Source organism: Rutidosis leptorrhynchoides, chromosome 3 (genome assembly GCF_046630445.1).
Source record: "Rutidosis leptorrhynchoides isolate AG116_Rl617_1_P2 chromosome 3, CSIRO_AGI_Rlap_v1, whole genome shotgun sequence".
NCBI lineage: Eukaryota > Viridiplantae > Streptophyta > Magnoliopsida > Asterales > Asteraceae > Rutidosis > Rutidosis leptorrhynchoides.
This window is the reverse complement of record NC_092335.1, coordinates 503,983,385-504,003,946: the sequence shown is the minus strand read 5'-3', so window position 1 is coordinate 504,003,946 and position 20,562 is coordinate 503,983,385. Positions and strand designations below refer to the sequence as shown.

Genomic DNA, 20,562 nt, shown 5'->3' with positions numbered 1-20,562 from the left:
AATGCGGCAGAGGCACAGGAAGACCCGGAGCTTGTTACGGGTACGTTTCTTATTGACAATAAATCTGCTTACGTTTTATTTGATTCGGGTGCGGATAGAAGCTATATGAGTAGAGATTTTTGTGCTAAATTAAGTTGTCCATTGACGCCTTTGGATAGTAAATTTTTACTCGAATTAGCAAATGGTAAATTAATTTCAGCAGATAATATATGTCGGAATTGAGAAATTAAACTGGTTAGCGAAACATTTAAGATTGATTTGATACCTGTAGAGTTAGGGAGTTTTGATGTGATAATCGGTATGGACTGGTTGAAAGAAGTGAAAGCAGAGATCGTTTGTTACAAAAATGCAATTCGCATTATACGAGAAAAAGGAAAACCCTTAATGGTGTACGGAGAAAAGGGCAACACGAAGCTACATCTTATTAGTAATTTGAAGGCACAAAAACTAATAAGAAAAGGTTGCTATGCTGTTCTAGCACACGTCGAAAAAGTACAAACTGAAGAAAAGAGCATCAATGATGTTCCCATTGCAAAAGAATTTCCCGATGTATTTCCGAAAGAATTACCGGGATTACCCCCACATCGATCCGTTGAATTTCAAATAGATCTTGTACCAGGAGCTGCACCAATAGCTCGTGCTCCTTACAGACTCGCACCCAGCGAGATAAAAGAACTGCAAAGCCAATTACAAGAACTTTTAGAGCGTGGTTTCATTCGACCAAGCACATCACCGTGGGGAGCTCCTGTTTTGTTTGTCAAGAAGAAAGATGGTACATTCAGATTGTGTATCGACTACCGAGAGTTGAACAAACTTACCATCAAGAACCGCTACCCACTACCGAGAATCGACGACTTATTTGATCAACTACAAGGCTCGTTTGTTTATTCAAAGATTGACTTACGTTCCGGGTATCATCAAATGCGGGTGAAAGAAGATGATATTCCAAAGACTATGGTCATGCCGTTTGGTTTAACTAATGCACCAGCTGTGTTCATGGACCTTATGAACCGAGTGTGTGGACCATACCTTGACAAGTTTGTCATTGTTTTCATTGATGACATACTTATTTACTCAAAGAATGACCAAGAACACGGTGAACATTTGAGAAAGGTGTTAGAAGTATTGAGGAAGGAAGAATTGTACGCTAAGTTTTCAAAGTGTGCATTTTGGTTGGAAGAAGTTCAATTCCTCGGTCACATAGTGAACAAAGAAGGTATTAAGGTAGATCCGGCAAAGATAGAAACTGTTGAAAAGTGGGAAACCCCGAAAACTCCGAAACACATACGCCAGTTTTTAGGACTAGCTGGTTACTACAGAAGGTTCATCCAAGACTTTTCCAGAATAGCAAAACCCTTGACTGCATTAACGCATAAAGGGAAGAAATTTGAATGGAATGATGAACAAGAGAAAGCGTTTCAGTTATTGAAGAAAAAGCTAACTACGGCACCTATATTGTCATTGCCTGAAGGGAATGATGATTTTGTGATTTATTGTGATGCATCAAAGCAAGGTCTCGGTTGTATATTAATGCAACGAACGAAGGTGATTGCTTATGCGTCTAGACAATTGAAGATTCACGAACAAAATTATACGACGCATGATTTGGAATTAGGCGCGGTTGTTTTTGCATTAAAGACTTGGAGGCACTACTTATATGGGATCAAAAGTATTATATATACCGACCACAAAAGTCTTCAACACATATTTAATCAGAAACAACTAAATATGAGGCAGCGTAGGTAGATTGAATTGTTGAATGATTACGACTTTGAGATTCGTTACCACCCGGGGAAGGCAAATGTGGTAGCCGATGCCTTGAGCAGGAAGGACAGAGAACCCATTCGAGTAAAATCTATGAATATAATGATTCATAATAACCTTACTACTCAAATAAAGGAGGCGCAACAAGGAGTTTTAAAAGAAGGAAATTTAAAGGATGAAATACCCAAAGGATCGGAGCAGCATCTTAATATTCGGGAAGATGGAACCCGGTATAGGGCTGAAAGGATTTGGGTACCAAAATTTGGAGATATGAGAGAAATGGTACTTAGAGAAGCTCATAAAACCAGATACTCAATACATCCTGGAACGGGGAATATGTACAAGGATCTCAAGAAACATTTTTGGTGGCCGGGTATGAAAGCCGATGTTGCTAAATACGTAGGAGAATGTTTGACGTGTTCTAAGGTCAAAGCTGAGCATCAGAAACCATCAGGTCTACTTCAACAACCCGAAATCCTGGAATGGAAATGGGAAAACATTACCATGGATTTCATCACTAAATTGCCAAGGACTGCAAGTGGTTTTGATACTATTTGGGTAATAGTTGATCGTCTCACCAAATCAGCACACTTCCTGCCAATAAGAGAAGATGACAAGATGGAGAAGTTAGCACGACTGTATTTGAAGGAAGTCGTCTCCAGACATGGAATACCAATCTCTATTATCTCTGATAGGGATGGCAGATTTATTTCAAGATTCTGGCAGACATTACAGCAAGCATTAGGAACTCATCTAGACATGAGTACTGCCTATCATCCAGAAACTGATGGGCAGAGCGAAAGGACGATACAAACACTTGAAGACATGCTACGAGCATGTGTTATTGATTTCGGAAACAGTTGGGATCGACATCTACCGTTAGCAGAATTTTCCTACAACAACAGCTACCATTCAAGCATTGAGATGGCGCCGTTTGAAGCACTTTATGGTAGAAAGTGCAGGTCTCCGATTTGTTGGAGTGAAGTGGGGGATAGACAGATTACGGGTCCGGAGATTATACAAGAAACTACCAAGAAGATCATCCAAATTCAACAACGGTTGAAAACCGCCCAAAGTCGACAAAAGAGCTACGCTGACATTAAAAGAAAAGATATAGAATTTGAAATTAGAGAGATGGTCATGCTTAAAGTTGCACCTTGGAAAGGCGTTGTTCGATTTGGTAAACGAGGGAAATTAAATCCAAGGTATATTGGACCATTCAAGATTATTGATCGTGTCGGACCAGTAGCTTACCGACTTGAGTTACCTCAACAACTCGCGGCTGTACATAACACTTTCCACGTCTCGAATTTGAAGAAATGTTTTGCTAAAGAAGATCTCACTATTCCGTTAGATGAAATCCAAATCAACGAAAAACTTCAATTCATCGAAGAACCCGTCGAAATAATGGATCGTGAGGTTAAAAGACTTAAGCAAAACAAGATACCAATTGTTAAGGTTCGATGGAATACTTGTAGAGGACCCGAGTTCACCTGGGAGCGTGAAGATCAGATGAAGAAGAAATACCCGCATCTATTTTCAGAAGATTCGTCAACACCTTCAACAGCTTAAAATTTCGGGACGAAATTTATTTAACGGGTAGGTACTTTAGTGACCCGAACTTTTCCATGTTTATATATATTAATTGAGATTGATATTTACATGATTAAATGTTTCCAACATGTTAAGCAATCAAACTTGTTAAGACTTGATTAATTGAAATATGTTTCATATAGACAATTGACCACCCAAGTTGACCGGCGATTCACGAACGTTAAAACTTGTAAAAACGACATGACGATATATATATGGATATACATATGGTTAACATGAGATTATGATAAGTAAGTATCTCCATAAGTATATTAACAATGAGTTATATACATATAAACAAGACTACTAACTTAAGGATTTCGAAACGAGACATATATGTAACGATTATCGTTGTAACGACATTTAAATGTATATATATCATATTAAGATATATTAATATATCATAATATCATGATAATATAATAATTTAACATCTCATTAGATATAATAAACAATGGGTTAACAACATTAATTGAGATCGTTAACTTAAAGGTTTCAAAACAACACTTACATGTAACGACTAACGATGACTTAACGACTCAGTTAAAATGTATATACATGTAGTGTATTTAGATGTATTAAAATACTTTTGGAAGACTTCAAGACATATATCAAAACACTCATACTTAACGAAAATGGTTACAGTTACTTTCCCATTCTTTTCTTTCATCAAGAATTCTAGTCGTATTCTTACCCGTATTATACACAGCTTCAAAACGTACTTACTATGGGTATATACCAATAGGAACTAGCATGGGATTCCACTCTTGATTATGTCATGTATGACTAATCAATTTTAACTTCTACCATGAGCTAGTCAACTAACTAGAACTCCTTTTAACCCCACTCACCACTCACCACTCACCAATTACCACTCATCATTCACTCCATTTCACTTCCAATTCTCTTTCTAATTCTCTCTCAACACACACACACTATTATGAACGTATTTTTCCAGTAGTTAATCATCATCTTCATCAAAAATCACTTCAAGAATCAAGCTATAATCATCATAGGAAGAACACTTCAAGAACACTTCAAAAATCCCTTCAAGTTTACTAATATACTTCCAAGCTTTCTAATCCATTCCAAGTAATCATCTAAGATCAAGAAACCTTTGTTATATACAGTAGGTTATCTTTCTTATTCAAGGTAATATTCATATTCAAACTTTGATTCAATTTCTATAACTATAAACTATCTTAATTCGAGTAAAAATCTTACTTGAACTTGTTTTTGTGTCATGATCCTACTTCAAGAACTTTCAAGCCATCCAAGATCCTTTGAAGCTAGATCATTTCTTGTCACTTCTAGTAGGTTTACCTACTAAACTTGAGGTAGTAATGATGTTCATAACATCATTCGATTCATATATATAAAACTATCTTATTCGAAGGTTTAAACTCGTAATCACTAGAACATAGTTTAGTTAATTCAAGTAATTCTAAACTTGTTGGCAAACAAAAGTTAATCTTTCTAACTTGATTTTTAAAATTAACTAAACACATGTTCTATATCTATATGATATGCTAACTTAATGATTTAAAACTTGGAAACACGAAAAACACTGTAAAACCGGATTTACGCCGTCGTAGTAACACCGCGGGCTGTTTTGGGTTAGTTAATTAAAAACTATGATAAACTTTGATTTAAAAGTTGTTATTCTGAGAAAATGATTTTTATTATGAACATGAAACTATATCCAAAAATTATGGTTAAACTCAAAGTGGAAGTATGTTTTCTAAAATGGTCATCTAGACGTCGTTCTTTCAACTGAAATGACTACCTTTACAAAAATGACTTGTAACTTATTTTTCCGACTATAAACCTATACTTTTTCTGTTTAGATTCATAAAATAGAGTTCAATATGAAACCATAGCAATTTGATTCACTCAAAACGGATTTAAAATGAAGAAGTTATGGGTAAAACAAGATTGAATAATTTTTCTCATTTTAGCTACCTGAAAATTGGTAACAAATCTATTCCAACCATAACTTAATCAACTTGTATTGTATATTATGTAATCTTGAGATACCATAGACACGTATACAATGTTTCGACCTATCATGTCGACACATCTATATATATTTCGGAACAACCATAGACACTCTATATGTGAATGTTGGAGTTAGCTATACAGGGTTGAGGTTGATTCCAAAATATATATAGTTTGAGTTGTGATCAATACTGAGATACGTATACACTGGGTCGTGGATTGATTCAAGATAATATTTATCGATTTATTTTTGTACATCTAACTGTGGACAACTAGTTGTAGATTACTAACGAGGACAGCTGACTTAATAAACTTAAAACATCAAAATATATTAAAAGTGTTGTAAATATATTTTGAACATACTTTGATATATATGTATATATTGTTATAGGTTCGTGAATCAACCAGTGGCCAAGTCTTACTTCCCGACGAAGTAAAAATCTGTGAAAGTGAGTTATAGTCCCACTTTTAAAACCTAATATTTTTGGGATGAGAATACATGCAGGTTTTATAAATGATTTACAAAATAGACACAAGTACTTGAAACTACATTCTATGGTTGAATTATCGAAATCGAATATGCCTCTTTTTATTAAGTCTGGTAATCTAAGAATTAGGGAACAGACACCCTAATTGACGCGAATCCTAAAGATAGATCTATTGGGCCTAACAAACCCCATCCAAAGTACCAGATGCTTTAGTACTTTGAAATTTATATCATATCCGAAGAGTGTCCCGGAATGATGGGGATATTCTTAAAAATGCATCTTGTTATTGTCGGTTACCAGGTGTTCACCATATGAATGATTTTTGTCTCTATGTATGGGATGTGTATTGAAATATGAAATCTTGTGGTCTATTATTATGATTTGATATATATAGGTTAAACCTATAACTCACCAACATTTTTATTGACGTTTAAAGCATGTTTATTCTCAGGTGAATACTAAGAGCTTCCGCTGTTGCATACTAAAATAAGGACAAGATTTGGAGTCCATGTTTGTATGATATTGTGTAAAAACTGCATTCAAGAAACTGATTTCGATGTAACATATTTGTATTGTAAACCATTATGTAATGGTCGTGTGTAAACAGGATATTTTAGATTATCATTATTTGATAATCTACGTAAAGCTTTTTAAACCTTTATTTATGAAATAAAGGTTATGGTTTGTTTTAAAAATGAATGCAATCTTTGAAAAACGTCTCATATAGAGGTCAAAACCTCGCAACGAAATCAATTAATATGGAACGTTTTTAATCAATAAGAACGGGACATTTCAAATATTACACTATTGTTACTTACATATACATTAGTAGTCCCCGCCCAATTAGGATATGTGTTGCTGCCGTCATCGATTCCGAGATCTGTAATGTTCACAACCATGCGTGCCTTGTACCAGTCAAAGTAATCCCTACTCACACCCCCACCCTACCTACCACAAAATACACTGTTGGCTCGGTCATTCCAACATACGATGTACGTGACTTGCGGGGCAATAGTCCTCATATCAGCACTTTGTTTCATGCAAAGGCTTGTTTTGTGTACATAATGATGCGTCTGAACGGGAAGCAAGTGTTCATCACTTGGAATATCCTGAGTCCATCCAAACTATATGCAGACCCTATCTGGTAGATGTGTCTTAATAGTAGCCTAGAATATAATCGGACCACGGTATGACCATAAGGCTCTGTCAACTGTGCACTGACGGGGGAGTCGGCTCAGTAACACATCATCATATGGTTGCCATATAAACTGCATCAACATATTATAATACTTAATAAATGTTTTGACTTTAACATAGCGTCATAGTTTCATACCAAATAAATGTTATCTGTCGAGGTTGTAACGCCGCAAGTGCGGAGTGACATGTAGGCAATACATGTGCTGGCGTACTTTTGTTTGTCCGTTTACCATGCCACCTACATATGAATTAACGTATACAAATGAATATAGTTACCAATAACTAAAGGTATAGAGTAACAATAATATACCTCGAACCATAGGGTCCACGAATGGGTGGAATATCCTGCAGTGCCAGGTCCTCTGGAATAATGCGTATATCATTTTTGAGAATTGGCGTGAGGGATGGAATTCTTTCATACATCCACTGTTGTACTAAAAGTAGCGCACCATTAATGCCCTTGGCTTGATCGTTTGTGGCGGCTTTACACAAATTTCTATAAAGATGTGCGAGACCCGCACTACCCCAACTAATATTTCTACCTGGACTTAGGTCAATGATGTAATACAGAAAGCTCAGTGGGACATCGTACGCATTAGAGTCAGAAAATAGAACGCCGCCCATTAGAGCTAAAATGTATACTCTAGCCCGCTGTTGGTGAGACTCATCAGTGTCTCCAACATTTTGTGCCAACGCCTCTTTTAATACAGAAAGTAATATCCTCCCTCTCTGTGTGTAACAACCCGACTTTTTCCGTTACTATCGTTACTTGTTCGTTAAGTATTTAACGGTGAATACTTAGACTTTATGTGTTTAATGGAATTAAATGCATACTTGATCCTAGTGGATTATCTGAATTAATATTTTATATTAATTTATGAACTTGTTTCTGATAACGAAATAACTAGAAAACGATACGATTAAGTTAATCGCCTATAAAGCTTTTCAGTTTACGGAACTCAGAAAAAAGATAAAATAATTATTTTTAATAATTATTGACTTTAAAAAAAACTTAGTTAATTTATTATTTATTTAATGAATTAAACCCGGTGATTGCGTTTCAACGACTAGTTAACGTTCCGAAAACCCGATACGGTTAACGGCACTCGAAACGGACCACGCGTGTACCAAGATTTAACGAAAACCAAGCCCGAGACCCCATAAAAGGTCCATTCGGCCGACCACCCCCGTAGCCCCTTTATGTTGTTATTTTGGGCTCTTGCTTGCTAGTATTGGACCTTTAATGATTTAATTAGGCCCTAACCTTGAACTATAAATAGCTAGGAAGCATGTAAACCCTTATTTTGTCCTTTTCTTTTTGGCCGATCGGTTTCCCTCTCCCCCTCCTTTCTTTCGTCGACCACCACATCACCACCACCACCTTCAAAAGTTAAAATTAGAATAAACCCCGTGCACGAACGTTGTTCCTTGCTTCGTTCTCTACGCGTACGTACTAGCAATTTGTGATTCTAAGGTATATTTGAAAACCCTAACTTTTCTAAATTAGTTTTTTTATCAATTTGATATATATATATATATATATATATATATATATATATATATATATATATATATATATATATATATATATATATATATTGATGTATAGAATTATCGTTTATCGTTAAATTGCTCGATTGTTATCGTTTGCATGATTCACGAATTTGTTTGCTATTGATCTGATCCAAATGGTTTATATACTGATCTTTTATGTTATCTAGATGGATAGGCGTCGAAAAATTAATAAGTTTGGACTTTGATTTCGATTGATTTCGTTATTGTACGCTCAAGATATGCTAGATCGAAGCTTTGATTAGGTTTTACTTGTAATCCGAATTTTCTGATTTATGTACTTTGTGATTTAGCTATTGAAATATGTACAATTGTATTCCTTGTGAAAAATCATGCATGTTGGACTTAAGATTTGCGTCAAAAGCTTTTGTGATGCTCTCGGTGCGTCAAATTGAAGATTCGTGTTTTAAAGAGAGCTGAAACTGTTTTCGAATGTGAAAGAAAATGTCTAGAGTGAACTAGAAACTGATTGAGGCTTTGATCTTATGGAATATGTTATTTTATATGTTTCTTGATGTATTTCATTTGTATGCTAACTTCTGAAAACGTGATTTGCCATGAGTTATAGGCTTGACCAAATGATATGTCTGTTTGTTGACTAAAACTGAAGGGTCTGTAAAGATTGGCTAATCTGTACAAATTGGATAAATGAATGTCTTTTATTATTTTATCACTAAAACTTTGAGATGTTTGAAGTAAGCTCCAATTGGCCGTACATCAAAATCTATTTTCAATATTTTATGAGAAATGTTTCAAAACTGATGCGCGTGCAGAAACTGATTTGGTAAACCGTAACTAGACCTTTTCTTAAACCCGATTTGTAGATATCGTATGAGGCCTTGGCTGGACTTTTTGGAATCAATTTTGAGTCTAGTTGTGACCTGGAGTTTTCCATGTTTTTATGAATTATGTGCTAAGAGTTGTACTCGTGTTTTTCTATGATGCGCGTATTTTAAGGACATGCGATAAATTGCGAATGTGAAAATTGTTGAACCATGAGCTATAACGTGTTACTTGACTTAGGTTTGACATGTTGACCATGATTGCATGACCTATTGAGATGTTTGAATTTAGTTGACCACTTTGACCGAGTTGACTTTTGGTTGACTTTTGTTGACTTTCTTGGACTAGTTGACTTTTACATGCATATTGAGTCAGTCTGAGCACTAAGACTTTGCGTACACTATGGGTTGACATACTGTGACCTACATGTATACTTAAGATGACCTATTTGACTAGATTGCGTTGTTCGGTCAAGATTGTTCGACTACTGTACGATTTTTACTAAGAGATTTCAGTGCTTTTGCTAAGGTGAGTCTACAGTCCCCTACTACCTTTTTACAGGGATGAGATAACATGCTTTTTACAAATGTTTTACATATTAGGCACAAGTAACTTAAACGATATACATATGAGTTCAGATCAAAAATCCCTTAGCTTGATTATATTAATTACTTTAAGTAAGCTCGACTTATATGGACAGTACCGTTAGGTTTGACGAACCTCGCCTCAACCTACGAGGTGCTTATTCTGTTGTAACTTGTACACTTGATTGGTGTATGCTTAGAAAGGGTAAAGGGAAGACGTGTAGCGTTTTAGCTATCCGCAGGGTTAAAGCTTTATAATCAAGTGCTCATGCTTATGTATAATTTTTATAATGCTTTTTCAGAAATCTTGTGGCCTAACTTATGAAATGTTTTACTAAACCTGTATATTCACTCAACGTTTTTCGTTGACGTTTTGCATGTTTTTATCTCAGGTCCATAGAGGTATTTCTTCCACTTTGCAGAATTGTCATGATTGCTTGCTAGCTGCTAGTACTGGATGTTGTCCAGCATGTTTTCATCATGATGTATTTTAAGAACATATATTCGCATTGAAAACTATCGTTTCAAATAATGTTTTGGGTTTACTTAAGTTGGTTATTTATGTCAACTGCTTTCCAGATATATTTCTTTTAATAAATGACTTTGTTTTGATATTTAATGCGAATACTTTTTCGAAAACATCACATATAGAGGGCGTGACCGTTAAACTGTGGGACCGGAGTTAATACACCGTTAGTGGATTCTGACGGGGTATTACACTTTTACCCCTAGTACCAATATCTTGATGGGTGATCCCTAAGTAGGTAACGACTAACGGTACCTAATCCACATCACTCGTTTCATACCAAATACTGGATACAACCTCTCCGTCTATTGGTAAACCCCATAAAATCTGGACGTGTTGCAACGTTACAGTTGCTTCTACACATATTAATAAGGATTATATATATATATATATATATATATATATATATATATATATATATATATATATATATATATATATATATATATATATATATATTCCGTAGATGGAATGTATGCATCTCCGGGCGCTATCTTTCAACCATAGCAGTAACAAGTGACCAATCGAGTCTTTGTCTACCCAATTTATAAACTAAACCTAACCCTACATTATCAAGATACTTCTGGACCCCCGCATGTATTGTTTCGTTTTGAAGACCCGAAATATATATGCTTCCAATATCTCTTCTTGGTTTTATTAACACGTCCTCTACAAGCTTCTTGGTGAATATTGAATATGATGAATGACTCTTTTCCGCTTGCAAAAAACAATAGAGAACTATCAATCGGGACCGATCTTGCACGAACTTGATTCATTTGAGCCATTTTTTTGTTTGATTTCGGGGTTTTTTTGGAGAATAAGTTTGATTTTGGGTTTGTGTGTGTGAAATCGAAGTTTCAAAGTTCGGATCTTATTAACCTCAAAACCGAAGTTTGAAACTTCGGTTTTCACGTGGCATCATTTGATTCACCAGTTTCATATTTACGGATCATGAGGATAAATGTGCATTTAAATTGGCACTTGTAATTTAACATATCGTAAGCTAGGAGCTTATTTTATAAGTTTGATGTGAGGAGCTTATTTTTTAAGCTCTACTTTTTCATAAGCTCAACTTTTTTTTAACTAAAAATCATAAGCTCTACATTTTTATGCTCATATAAGCTCGTAAAATAGTTCATCAAACACACCTATAGTAGTGATTTAAAAATCAAACTTGAAGTAACTATTTTACTATGATATATATTGATTAATGTTTTTATTGTGAATATTGGCCCTTTAAACAATTTTCATATATAGATGTCGTATGTGATTTGTGAGAAATGAGATAAAGAGATAATGGATGTAGAACTTATATTGAGAAACAAATTTGGGCCTAAAATCAAAATAGATTGAAAAGTGTTGGGTAATTTTGAAAGCCCAATATTACAGCCCATATTTAGGTGAGAAGCCCAGATAGACATTGAAGCTCAAAGAGTGATAAAACGGCTGTTTGAAAGGGTATCATAGTTGACCAAAATTTCAGGAGTTTTGAAAGCAAAGAAGTTGGATAGTGGTGCATGTATGCCAATTATTTCGGTAGAGAAAAATAGGTGGTTAGTAGCTTCAAAGTAAACGTGGGTCATTCAGTATAATTAGTTTCACACTTGGTTAAGTAGTAGTTGGTCAAAGTAGTGGGTAACTTAGGTAGGTAGTTGCAAACGTGTACTAGTGTTTTCTTTGGCTATATAAAGCCGTGCGATGTAAATAGAAAAGTGTAGAGATTATTAAAAATGTAGTTCATGAAGTTTTTCTAGTGTTTTACTCCTTATATATTTATTTTATATTTGAGTAAAGTATAAGCATGTTCCAACAAAAAGTTGGAAACATTAAAAGTCTACTTGGGCCTTAATAATCTATTTGAGAAAAAGAATTGGGCATCATATAGGGCTTGAAATCAAAGAGGTCCAATTCAGAAGTATATAAATTCACGTAGAAACATAAACATCTTCTGATCTTCACATAAACTTCAAAACCCTAGAGTTCTTGATGGGCAAACATTCTTACGCTGATGACAACTCCGCCCAAGGAATTGATATGATAAGCCAATTACCCGATGAACTTCTTATACGAATTTTATCTCTGCTTCCTGCTGCTGATGTTACTCGTTCACGCATTTTGTCAAACAGGTGGAAGCACCTCTGGGCATTTCTTCCTAACCTCCATTTTGTTATGCCCAAGTTTAAAGAACACGCCAACAAATTTTATGATACAGTTCATCAAGTTCTAGCTCTTCGTGGTGGTATGCCCATCCATAAGTTTTTTCTTCAGTACTCTTACGGATGCAATGATGATCGTGTTAATAATTAGCTTCATATTGTTACTCAGTGTAAAGTTGACGAACTCGAGTTTAGGTTAAATGACACATATATTGTTAGATTTAACTTGGATATATTTAGAACTTGCAGTAATACGCTATTTAAATTCACTTTTAAAGGCCCTGGTGCGATAGTTATACCTGAACTTGAGATAACTTTTAAATGTTTGAAGAAATTTAATCTTCAAGATATAAAACTTTTTGATGAAAACTCGCTAACGAATTTGATATCATGGTGTCCCGTTTTAGAAGAATTGTGTTTGGATAGACTACAGTTAACACACAAATCGCATATTGTTAAGCTCTCTTCCTCATCGATAAGGAGATTAACGATTAAGAGGAGTTTATTTGAGGATCGGGAGTTGGTGATTGATGTTCCTAAACTTGAATGCCTTCAGCTTTTGTCTTGTTATGTCAGAGAGTACACTTTGATGAGTCCTACGTCACTTGTTGAAACTCACATAACCAACACTTCCGATGTTATTATGCTCTTGATATTTGCCTCGTCCACCAAAATACTGAGATTGATTAGTGAATATTTATTGGTATGTTCGATAGTATTATAATTATTACAATCATTTATCAAAAATCAAATCAAATTAACACTTTCAATAGTCAATTGCTCTAATTTTAAATGCTATGCTTCGGGATGATAATGTCTATTGTTTTGGTTACGCAGGGTATTGGTGGCATTTGGAATATAAATCTGCCCATGTACCCTTACTTGGTTAAACTTGAAATTGCTTGAGACTGCAGTCTGTTGTTGGCTTTGTTAAACAATATGCCCAATCTTGAGTATCTTTACTTTCCTTATGTAAGTTTATGCTTATCTTGAGCATATTCACAAATTTTAACTACATGAAGAAGAAAAGTGACGTTTTCATTTTCATCGTCAGATATATGACTCGAAGCTTTGCCTAAATTATTAATTATCAAATCTAATCTTGGAATCTCCTATAATTCTCAAAACGTACATGTAAACACTCCTTTTTGTTTCAGATTATTATTGCTATTTGACTATTTGTTTGTTCATCGTTAGGGGCTTCTATCATTAAGAATGGAATGGAACCCACCAAAGGAGGAGGCACCTGATTGTCTACGTTTTAAGTTAAAGGAAATTTTTATAGTTTCTTACGCTTCACGAAAAGAGTTTGCCATATTATGTTATCTACTGGAACATGCAAATGTTTTGGAGAAATTGAAAATAAGTAAAGTTGATCCTGAGAGGCGTGAGCCATGGTTGAACATCCACCGTGTTGGTTTTATTTTTTGATAGAAAAAATTGATATGGTTACTTTGTGAAGGATGTTATCCCACATAGGTGGGAGGAGAAAGTTGGAGGTATGTGACTTGGTTATAAAAGGAGGGCTAAGTCTTCATTCCAATTTGCACCAATCAATACACTTTAAGTATTTGATTATTTCTTTCTTTCTTACCATTGTTTGAGAGTTGTATTAGTTAAATATTTTGGAGAGTGTAGTTGGCTTAAGAGAGTCGTCTATATCATTGTAACAATTTGTGATATAGTGTATTTCTCTCTTTGGGGGCCGGTGATTTTTCTCCTGTTTTGGAATTTCCACGTTAAATCTTGTGTTGTGTATTGTTTTTATTTCTTTACTATTATTGTTGGGCTGGGTGGTGGGAATTAGTGAGACCGTAATTTCCCAACAACTGGTATCAGAGCGTCAGGTTTGACGGGGGTCTCGATTATAGGAGTCGGAGCATGCTCTGTGGTTGCCACGGGAGTGGATCGTCCACATCAGAAACGAGTTCTATTGATCGTATAGGGTATCTGGTTAGACAATATTTTTTTTGATTCGTAGTAATAGTTGGATTTGTTAGTGGCGAGTTGTGGATTTCCGATTTAAAGGGTCCTGGCTACCTGCTACATCTTTTGGCTTTTCGAAACGTGAGCAAAATCAGAGAAAGTGTTGTTTATAGGATACGGATACGATGTCGAAGTTCAGTCCAATGAGGTTTGATGTAGAGAAATTTGATGGGATGATCAATTTTGGCTTATGGCAGGTTCAAGTCAAGGATGTGTTGATTCAGTCCGGGTTACACAAGGCATTGAAAGGTAAACCCACCTTTGTTTCCGGCAGTGATTCTAGCAGTAAGTTCGATGAAGAAGAATGGGATGATATGGATTTGAGGGCAGCAAGTGCGATTCGTTTGTGTCTTGCAAAGAACGTGCTTGCAAATGTGCACGGGTTATGAACGGCAAAGGAGCTTTGGGTTAAACTAGAGCAGTTGTACCAGGGCAAGGGCATCTCAAATCGATTGTGTCTTAAAGAACAATTTCATACTCTGCATATGGATGGGGGTTCAAAGATTTCAGATCATCTAAGTATTCTTAACGGTATTGTTTCAGAACTGGAGGCTATTGGAGTTAAAACGGATGATGAAGATAAAGCTTTGAGGTTGATATTATCTTTATCATCATCTTATGAACACATGAAACCTATTTTGATGTATGGGAAGAAAACTCTGAAGTTTGAAGACGTTCTAGCAAGCTCCTATCTGAGGAGAAAAGACTGGAAGGTAACGGGGTCTCGTCATCAGGAGATACGATAGTGTTGTGTTCGGATAGGCGAAAGAGAAACTCTGGGAAGAATCTGGTATGCTAGAGGTGCGGGAAGACTGGGCATGTAAGGGTTAATTGTCCAGGTGGAGCTAATCCGGCAAATGGCTCCAAAGACGCTAACATTGTCTCTGTTGTTACGGAGAGTGATGAATTCCTCTGAAGTCACGTCATCTTCATGGTGTGTCCGCGCCACCGTGGAAAGGGATGTTCGTTAGCGGTTCCACAATTACACATGGGCATTAGTTTGGCGTTTGTAACACCCTAGGCAAATCCCACATCGCCCACGAACATGAGTGATCATGGGATTATAAGGTAATACTCACGCTTAAATGACACAACGCGTTTTGGGATCACAGGCTGAGTAGAAGTGCGAGTACGTTGTGGTTAAGCGTGCTCGGGCGAGAGCACTACCAGGATGGGTGACCTCCTGGGAAAGTGCTTCTCGTGTGTGGTCGCCAAGAAAAAGCCGTGCGCCTGCGGGCAAAGCGGACAATATTGTGGTCATGTTAAGCTGGGGTGTTACAGAATGGTATCAGAGCCACTCATGTGCCGTTGGGGGTAGTGGGGCAAACCTCATCGAGGACGATGAGTCCCTAAGGGGGGGTGAATGTAACACCCTAGGCAAATCCCACATCGCCCACGAACATGAGTGATCATGAGATTATAAAGTAATACTCACGCTTAAATGACACAACGCGTTTTGGGATCACAGGCTGAGTAGAAGTGCGAGTACGTTGTGGTTAAGCGTGCTCGGGCGAGAGCACTACCAGGATGGGTGACCTCCTGGGAAAGTACTTCTCGTGTGTGGTCGCCAAGAAAAAGCCGTGCGCCCGCGGGCAAAGCAGACAATATTGTGGTCATGTTAAGCTGGGGTGTTACAGCGTTGATGCAGGTTGTGTGGTGGAAACTGATGTTGTAGCTGATGGGACTTTCGGGAAATCCAAACAGGGAAGTTGCACCATAAAGTTTCAGCTGGTTGTTCAACAACATGTGCCTAGGTGAAATGCTTGGAATGTGATATTCTAAGTGCTATACTCTTAATGGTGGAGTATGATAATTCTTGTTAAGAGTTATGATTGTCTGTGATAAAAATGATTGTCGGTTTAGACAATGTTCTGTAAAAATGCAAGTTTTGTCTCTTGGGAGATAATGTCATCGGCATGAAGATGAGGATCTTGAAGTTGTCGTCGAGGAAGCATCTATATCGGTTATCCTTATAATGTTGAAGTATGGTTATCTTTTTCTATCAAAAAGGTGGAGACTTGTTGGTTTTATTTTTTGATAGAAAAAATTGATATGGTTACTTTGTGAAGGATGTTATCCCACATAGGTGGGAGGAGAAAGTTGGAGGTAGGTGACTTGGTTATAAAAGGAGGGCTAAGTCTTCATTCCAATTTGCACCAATCAATACACTTTAAGTATTTGATTATTTCTTTCTTTCTTACCATTGTTTGAGAGTTGTATTAGTTAAATTTTTTGGAGAGTGTAGTTGGCTTAAGAGAGTCGTCTATATCATTGTAACAATTTGTGATATAGTGTATTTCTCTCTTTGGGGGCCGGTGGTTTTTCTCCTGTTTTGGAGTTTTCACGTTAAATCTTGTGTTGTGTATTGTTTTATTTCTTTACTATTATTGTTGGGCTGGGTGGTGGGAATTAGTGAGACTGTAATTTCCCAACACACCGTGCATCAATATCTTGTCGGATTGAATTTGTTTGAACCTTTTGCTTGCGTATGTCTTTCAATCCTTTTGGTTTTTCATTTCAAAAATGGAAAATTTGCAAATTTGATTCTTATAAATCATACCTATAAAAGATTTTTGATTTTTGTGAAGATATGGCATATTATTGACTGAGTTTCATGTTTTTGTGTATACTGGTTTCCATCAGATTTCATATGTATTTGTGATTGTGATGTTTGTACATGCATATTTTATATACCTTTTTTCAGCTGTTGTATCCTGAGTAGATAATTTCGTTTGGAGTGCATCAATAACCATAATTATGATTTATACTTTGAAAAGTTTAGTTTTGTGTTTGAATTCGTGTTTGTGATTGTTACAGTGATTGTGTATGCATGTATATGTGTATATGTGTATATGTACATGTTTGTGTATATGTTTGTGTTACAGTGATTGTGTATGCATGTGTATCTGTATATGAATATGTATAAGAAGGTGCGGTCGCTGAATTGTAATGATGTTGATGTTGAATAACAGATAGTAAACTCAACTTCGTGCCAAGATTAATTGAGTTAAAGATTACAAGTGTGTTTGGAGAATTAAGGAGAGGGAGAGGTAATCACACACTTTTTGTGTGTGAGTTATAAGGGAAAAGGTTAATGAAACTAGGTGAGGATGATGAATTTATACTCCATACATCACATCCCTACAATTGCATAAAAGACTACAATGCACATCATATTTTAGACTTAATATTCTCCCCCTTGATGTGCGTTGTGGTTGGTAATCATTGGTCTTGAACTCTAGGATCTCTTTCATGTCTTGCACTCTCCCCCTCGGAATAGGCTTAGGCTAAGTTGTTGACTTGAACTGAAGAAACTTCTTCTTTTGAAAGCTTCTCCATTGTCCGATATGAGTGATCACAATGCACACCATCTTTTGATCCTGACATTTTATCTCCCCATTGGTGTGCGTTGTTAAGAAATGTCTTTATTAAATTGAGAGGGGTGTAGGAAAGAGCTTGCTTACCGATCTTCTTAAGCTCCCCCTTGAATGATGAATCGTCTTGCTCCCCCTCAATCGGGCATGAGGAGTTTGAAGTGTTTTTGGGACGAGTTTGTGTCAGAGATTTGATGCAGAAGTTTGAGTAGTGGGTTTTTCGGTTTGCTTTGTCATTAGTTTTGGTGAACAATTTGTAGGTTTGGTCGATGTGGTTAATTGATCTTGCATTCCATCGAGGTTGAATCTTGGTTTGAAAAGGTTTTGGTTTAGCCTGAATCACGGGTCGTGGCTTAGGGAAAGTAACTCTTTGAATGAGTACTTGATTGGTTTTGAAGGTGTTTTAACAAACGGTGTTTTGTTCGAGTTGATGGATGATTTTTCTGAATGTGATTGCTTCGGTTTATGAGGAAACCATCCGTATTGATCACGAAATTCGGTGAGTTCTCCATTTTTCCCATAAATAGGTTCCAAAAACGAATTATTTATTTTGGTTTGGTGATTTGAATACACAGGTTGTCCGTGATACATGTCTTTGTAAGGTTTAGAAACAATGGGAATCTCTGGCGAAGAAGCTTTTTTTTCAACCATAGGAAAAGAACATATTGATTCTTCAATCTTTGGCTTCTTGTATTCCGGGATTTCAACTTGTATACCCATCGACACCATCGTTGGTTTGGGAGTTGGTGTTAATTTAACATCTAACTCATGTTGCAAATTCGAAATGCATTTTTCAAAGCCGTGTGTTAATGTTTGGTTAAGAGTCTGAACATTATCAATAGTGGTGCGAAGTTGTAGAATGGTCTTTGAATCAAATTCACGTTTGGACTTGAGAGGACCATTTTCTGCTTGAAGAGTCCGAATTGTCTTATTTTCTTCTATGAGATGAACAATTTTCTCTTTGAGTCGATTATTCAGTGTCTCTAAATTGAGTTGTTCCTTTTCGAAAGAATCTTTTTTACTTTGTAGCTCTACTTGAAGCTTTGCTTGACTTTCCTTGTATAACTGAATCTGAATCTCCAAGTCGTTCTGAAGAGTAGACACTTTCTTTTTCTTTTGTAAGAGCTCCTCCCGTGAGTTGCTTTTTGAAAGTTGAGATTCCAACTGATAAAGTTCAGATTTCATTTGCCGTTGTATAATCAATTCATTTTGAAGTATGATGCGTTCTTCTTTGAAAGAATCGTCTTTACGCTTCAAATCCTTCTTGTGCTTTGAGAGTTCATATTTGATAGTGCTCCAAATGAACATATATTTAGGTGCAATATCCTTCCAATATGTAAAGTTTTCAGTTGCAATTGTTCTATTTTCAAGTAATATTCATTTAAATAAATAAGTGCTAAGACAAAAGAAGAAGACGACGATTTGAAGACGCAAATGACCAAAAAGCTCAAACGTACAAGTTACAATCCAAATGGTTCAATTTATTGATGAGAAACGTCCAAAAATGACAAGAGTAGAAGTCGCGGAACGCAAAGTAGAAGATATCTAAGCATACGAAAAGACGTTCGAAAATCCGGAGCCGAGACATAAACCGAGCATCAAAGCGCGAGTCAACGGACCTAAAATTACAAGTCAACTATGCACAATAATATAATATAATATAAATTATATATATTATATATATATTTAAATAAAACGTCGGCAAAGAATAAAACAAACTGATGTTAGCTGTCACAGGCGGCCATGCGATCGCATGGCCTGGAGGCTTTATCTCCATGCGATCGCATGGCAGGGGAATCCTGGCCAGGTCCTATAAATTGCAATGTTTTCAGCCGAGTACTACACACACTCTTTTCATTCCTTCTTCTGTAAACATAAATATATTTATATTATAATTTTAATATAAGTTAATTTTAATAATAAAGTTATGGTTTAGTTAGGTTATTGTAAGAAATGTTTTACGGGTTTTAAAGTCGGAACTCTGTCCGGGTAACGCTACGCGATAAATAATCAATGTAAGCTATGTTCTTCCCTTTTAAATTAATGTCTCGTAATTAAGTTATTATTATGCTTATTTGAGCCGAAGTAATTGTGATGTTGGGTTAAATATTAAGATGGGGTTATTGGATTTTGTACCATAATTCGGGTTTGGACAAAAGACCGACACTTGTGGACATTGGACTATGGACTATTAATAGAATGGGGGTATTGTCTAATCGAATGACAACTCATTGGAATCTGTCGAACCTATCTTCAAATTAGTTAATCTAATAATTATTAAATGATTATGAATGTCCTATTTAGTGACATTTATACGACATCCTTTACGATCATTTAATTAATTATTCGGGTTGGGTAATTGATTATTCAAACTGATCAAGTGGGTAAATTAATGTTCATATCTTATTAAAACAAGGGTGGATTACATACAAGGGTAATTGGTGTAATTGTTAACAAAGTATTAAAACCTTGGATTACACGCAGTCGATAACCTGCTGTAATTATTAACAAAGTATTAAAACCTTGTTACAGTTTAAATCC

The 20,562-nt window shown here is 35.9% G+C and overlaps 1 protein-coding gene across 1 annotated transcript; it reads left to right on the top strand.

Annotated features, from left to right (window-relative positions):
• Window positions 1-12,491: 12,491 nt before the first annotated feature.
• On the top strand, window positions 12,492-13,567 carry LOC139901821 (putative F-box/FBD/LRR-repeat protein At2g05300). Its single transcript, XM_071884494.1, has 3 exons — window positions 12,492-12,744; window positions 12,940-13,364; window positions 13,499-13,567. The coding sequence occupies exons 1-3, from the start codon at window positions 12,492-12,494 to the stop codon at window positions 13,565-13,567; spliced, it is 747 nt and encodes a 248-aa protein (XP_071740595.1).
• The last annotated feature ends 6,995 nt before the right edge of the window (window positions 13,568-20,562 follow it).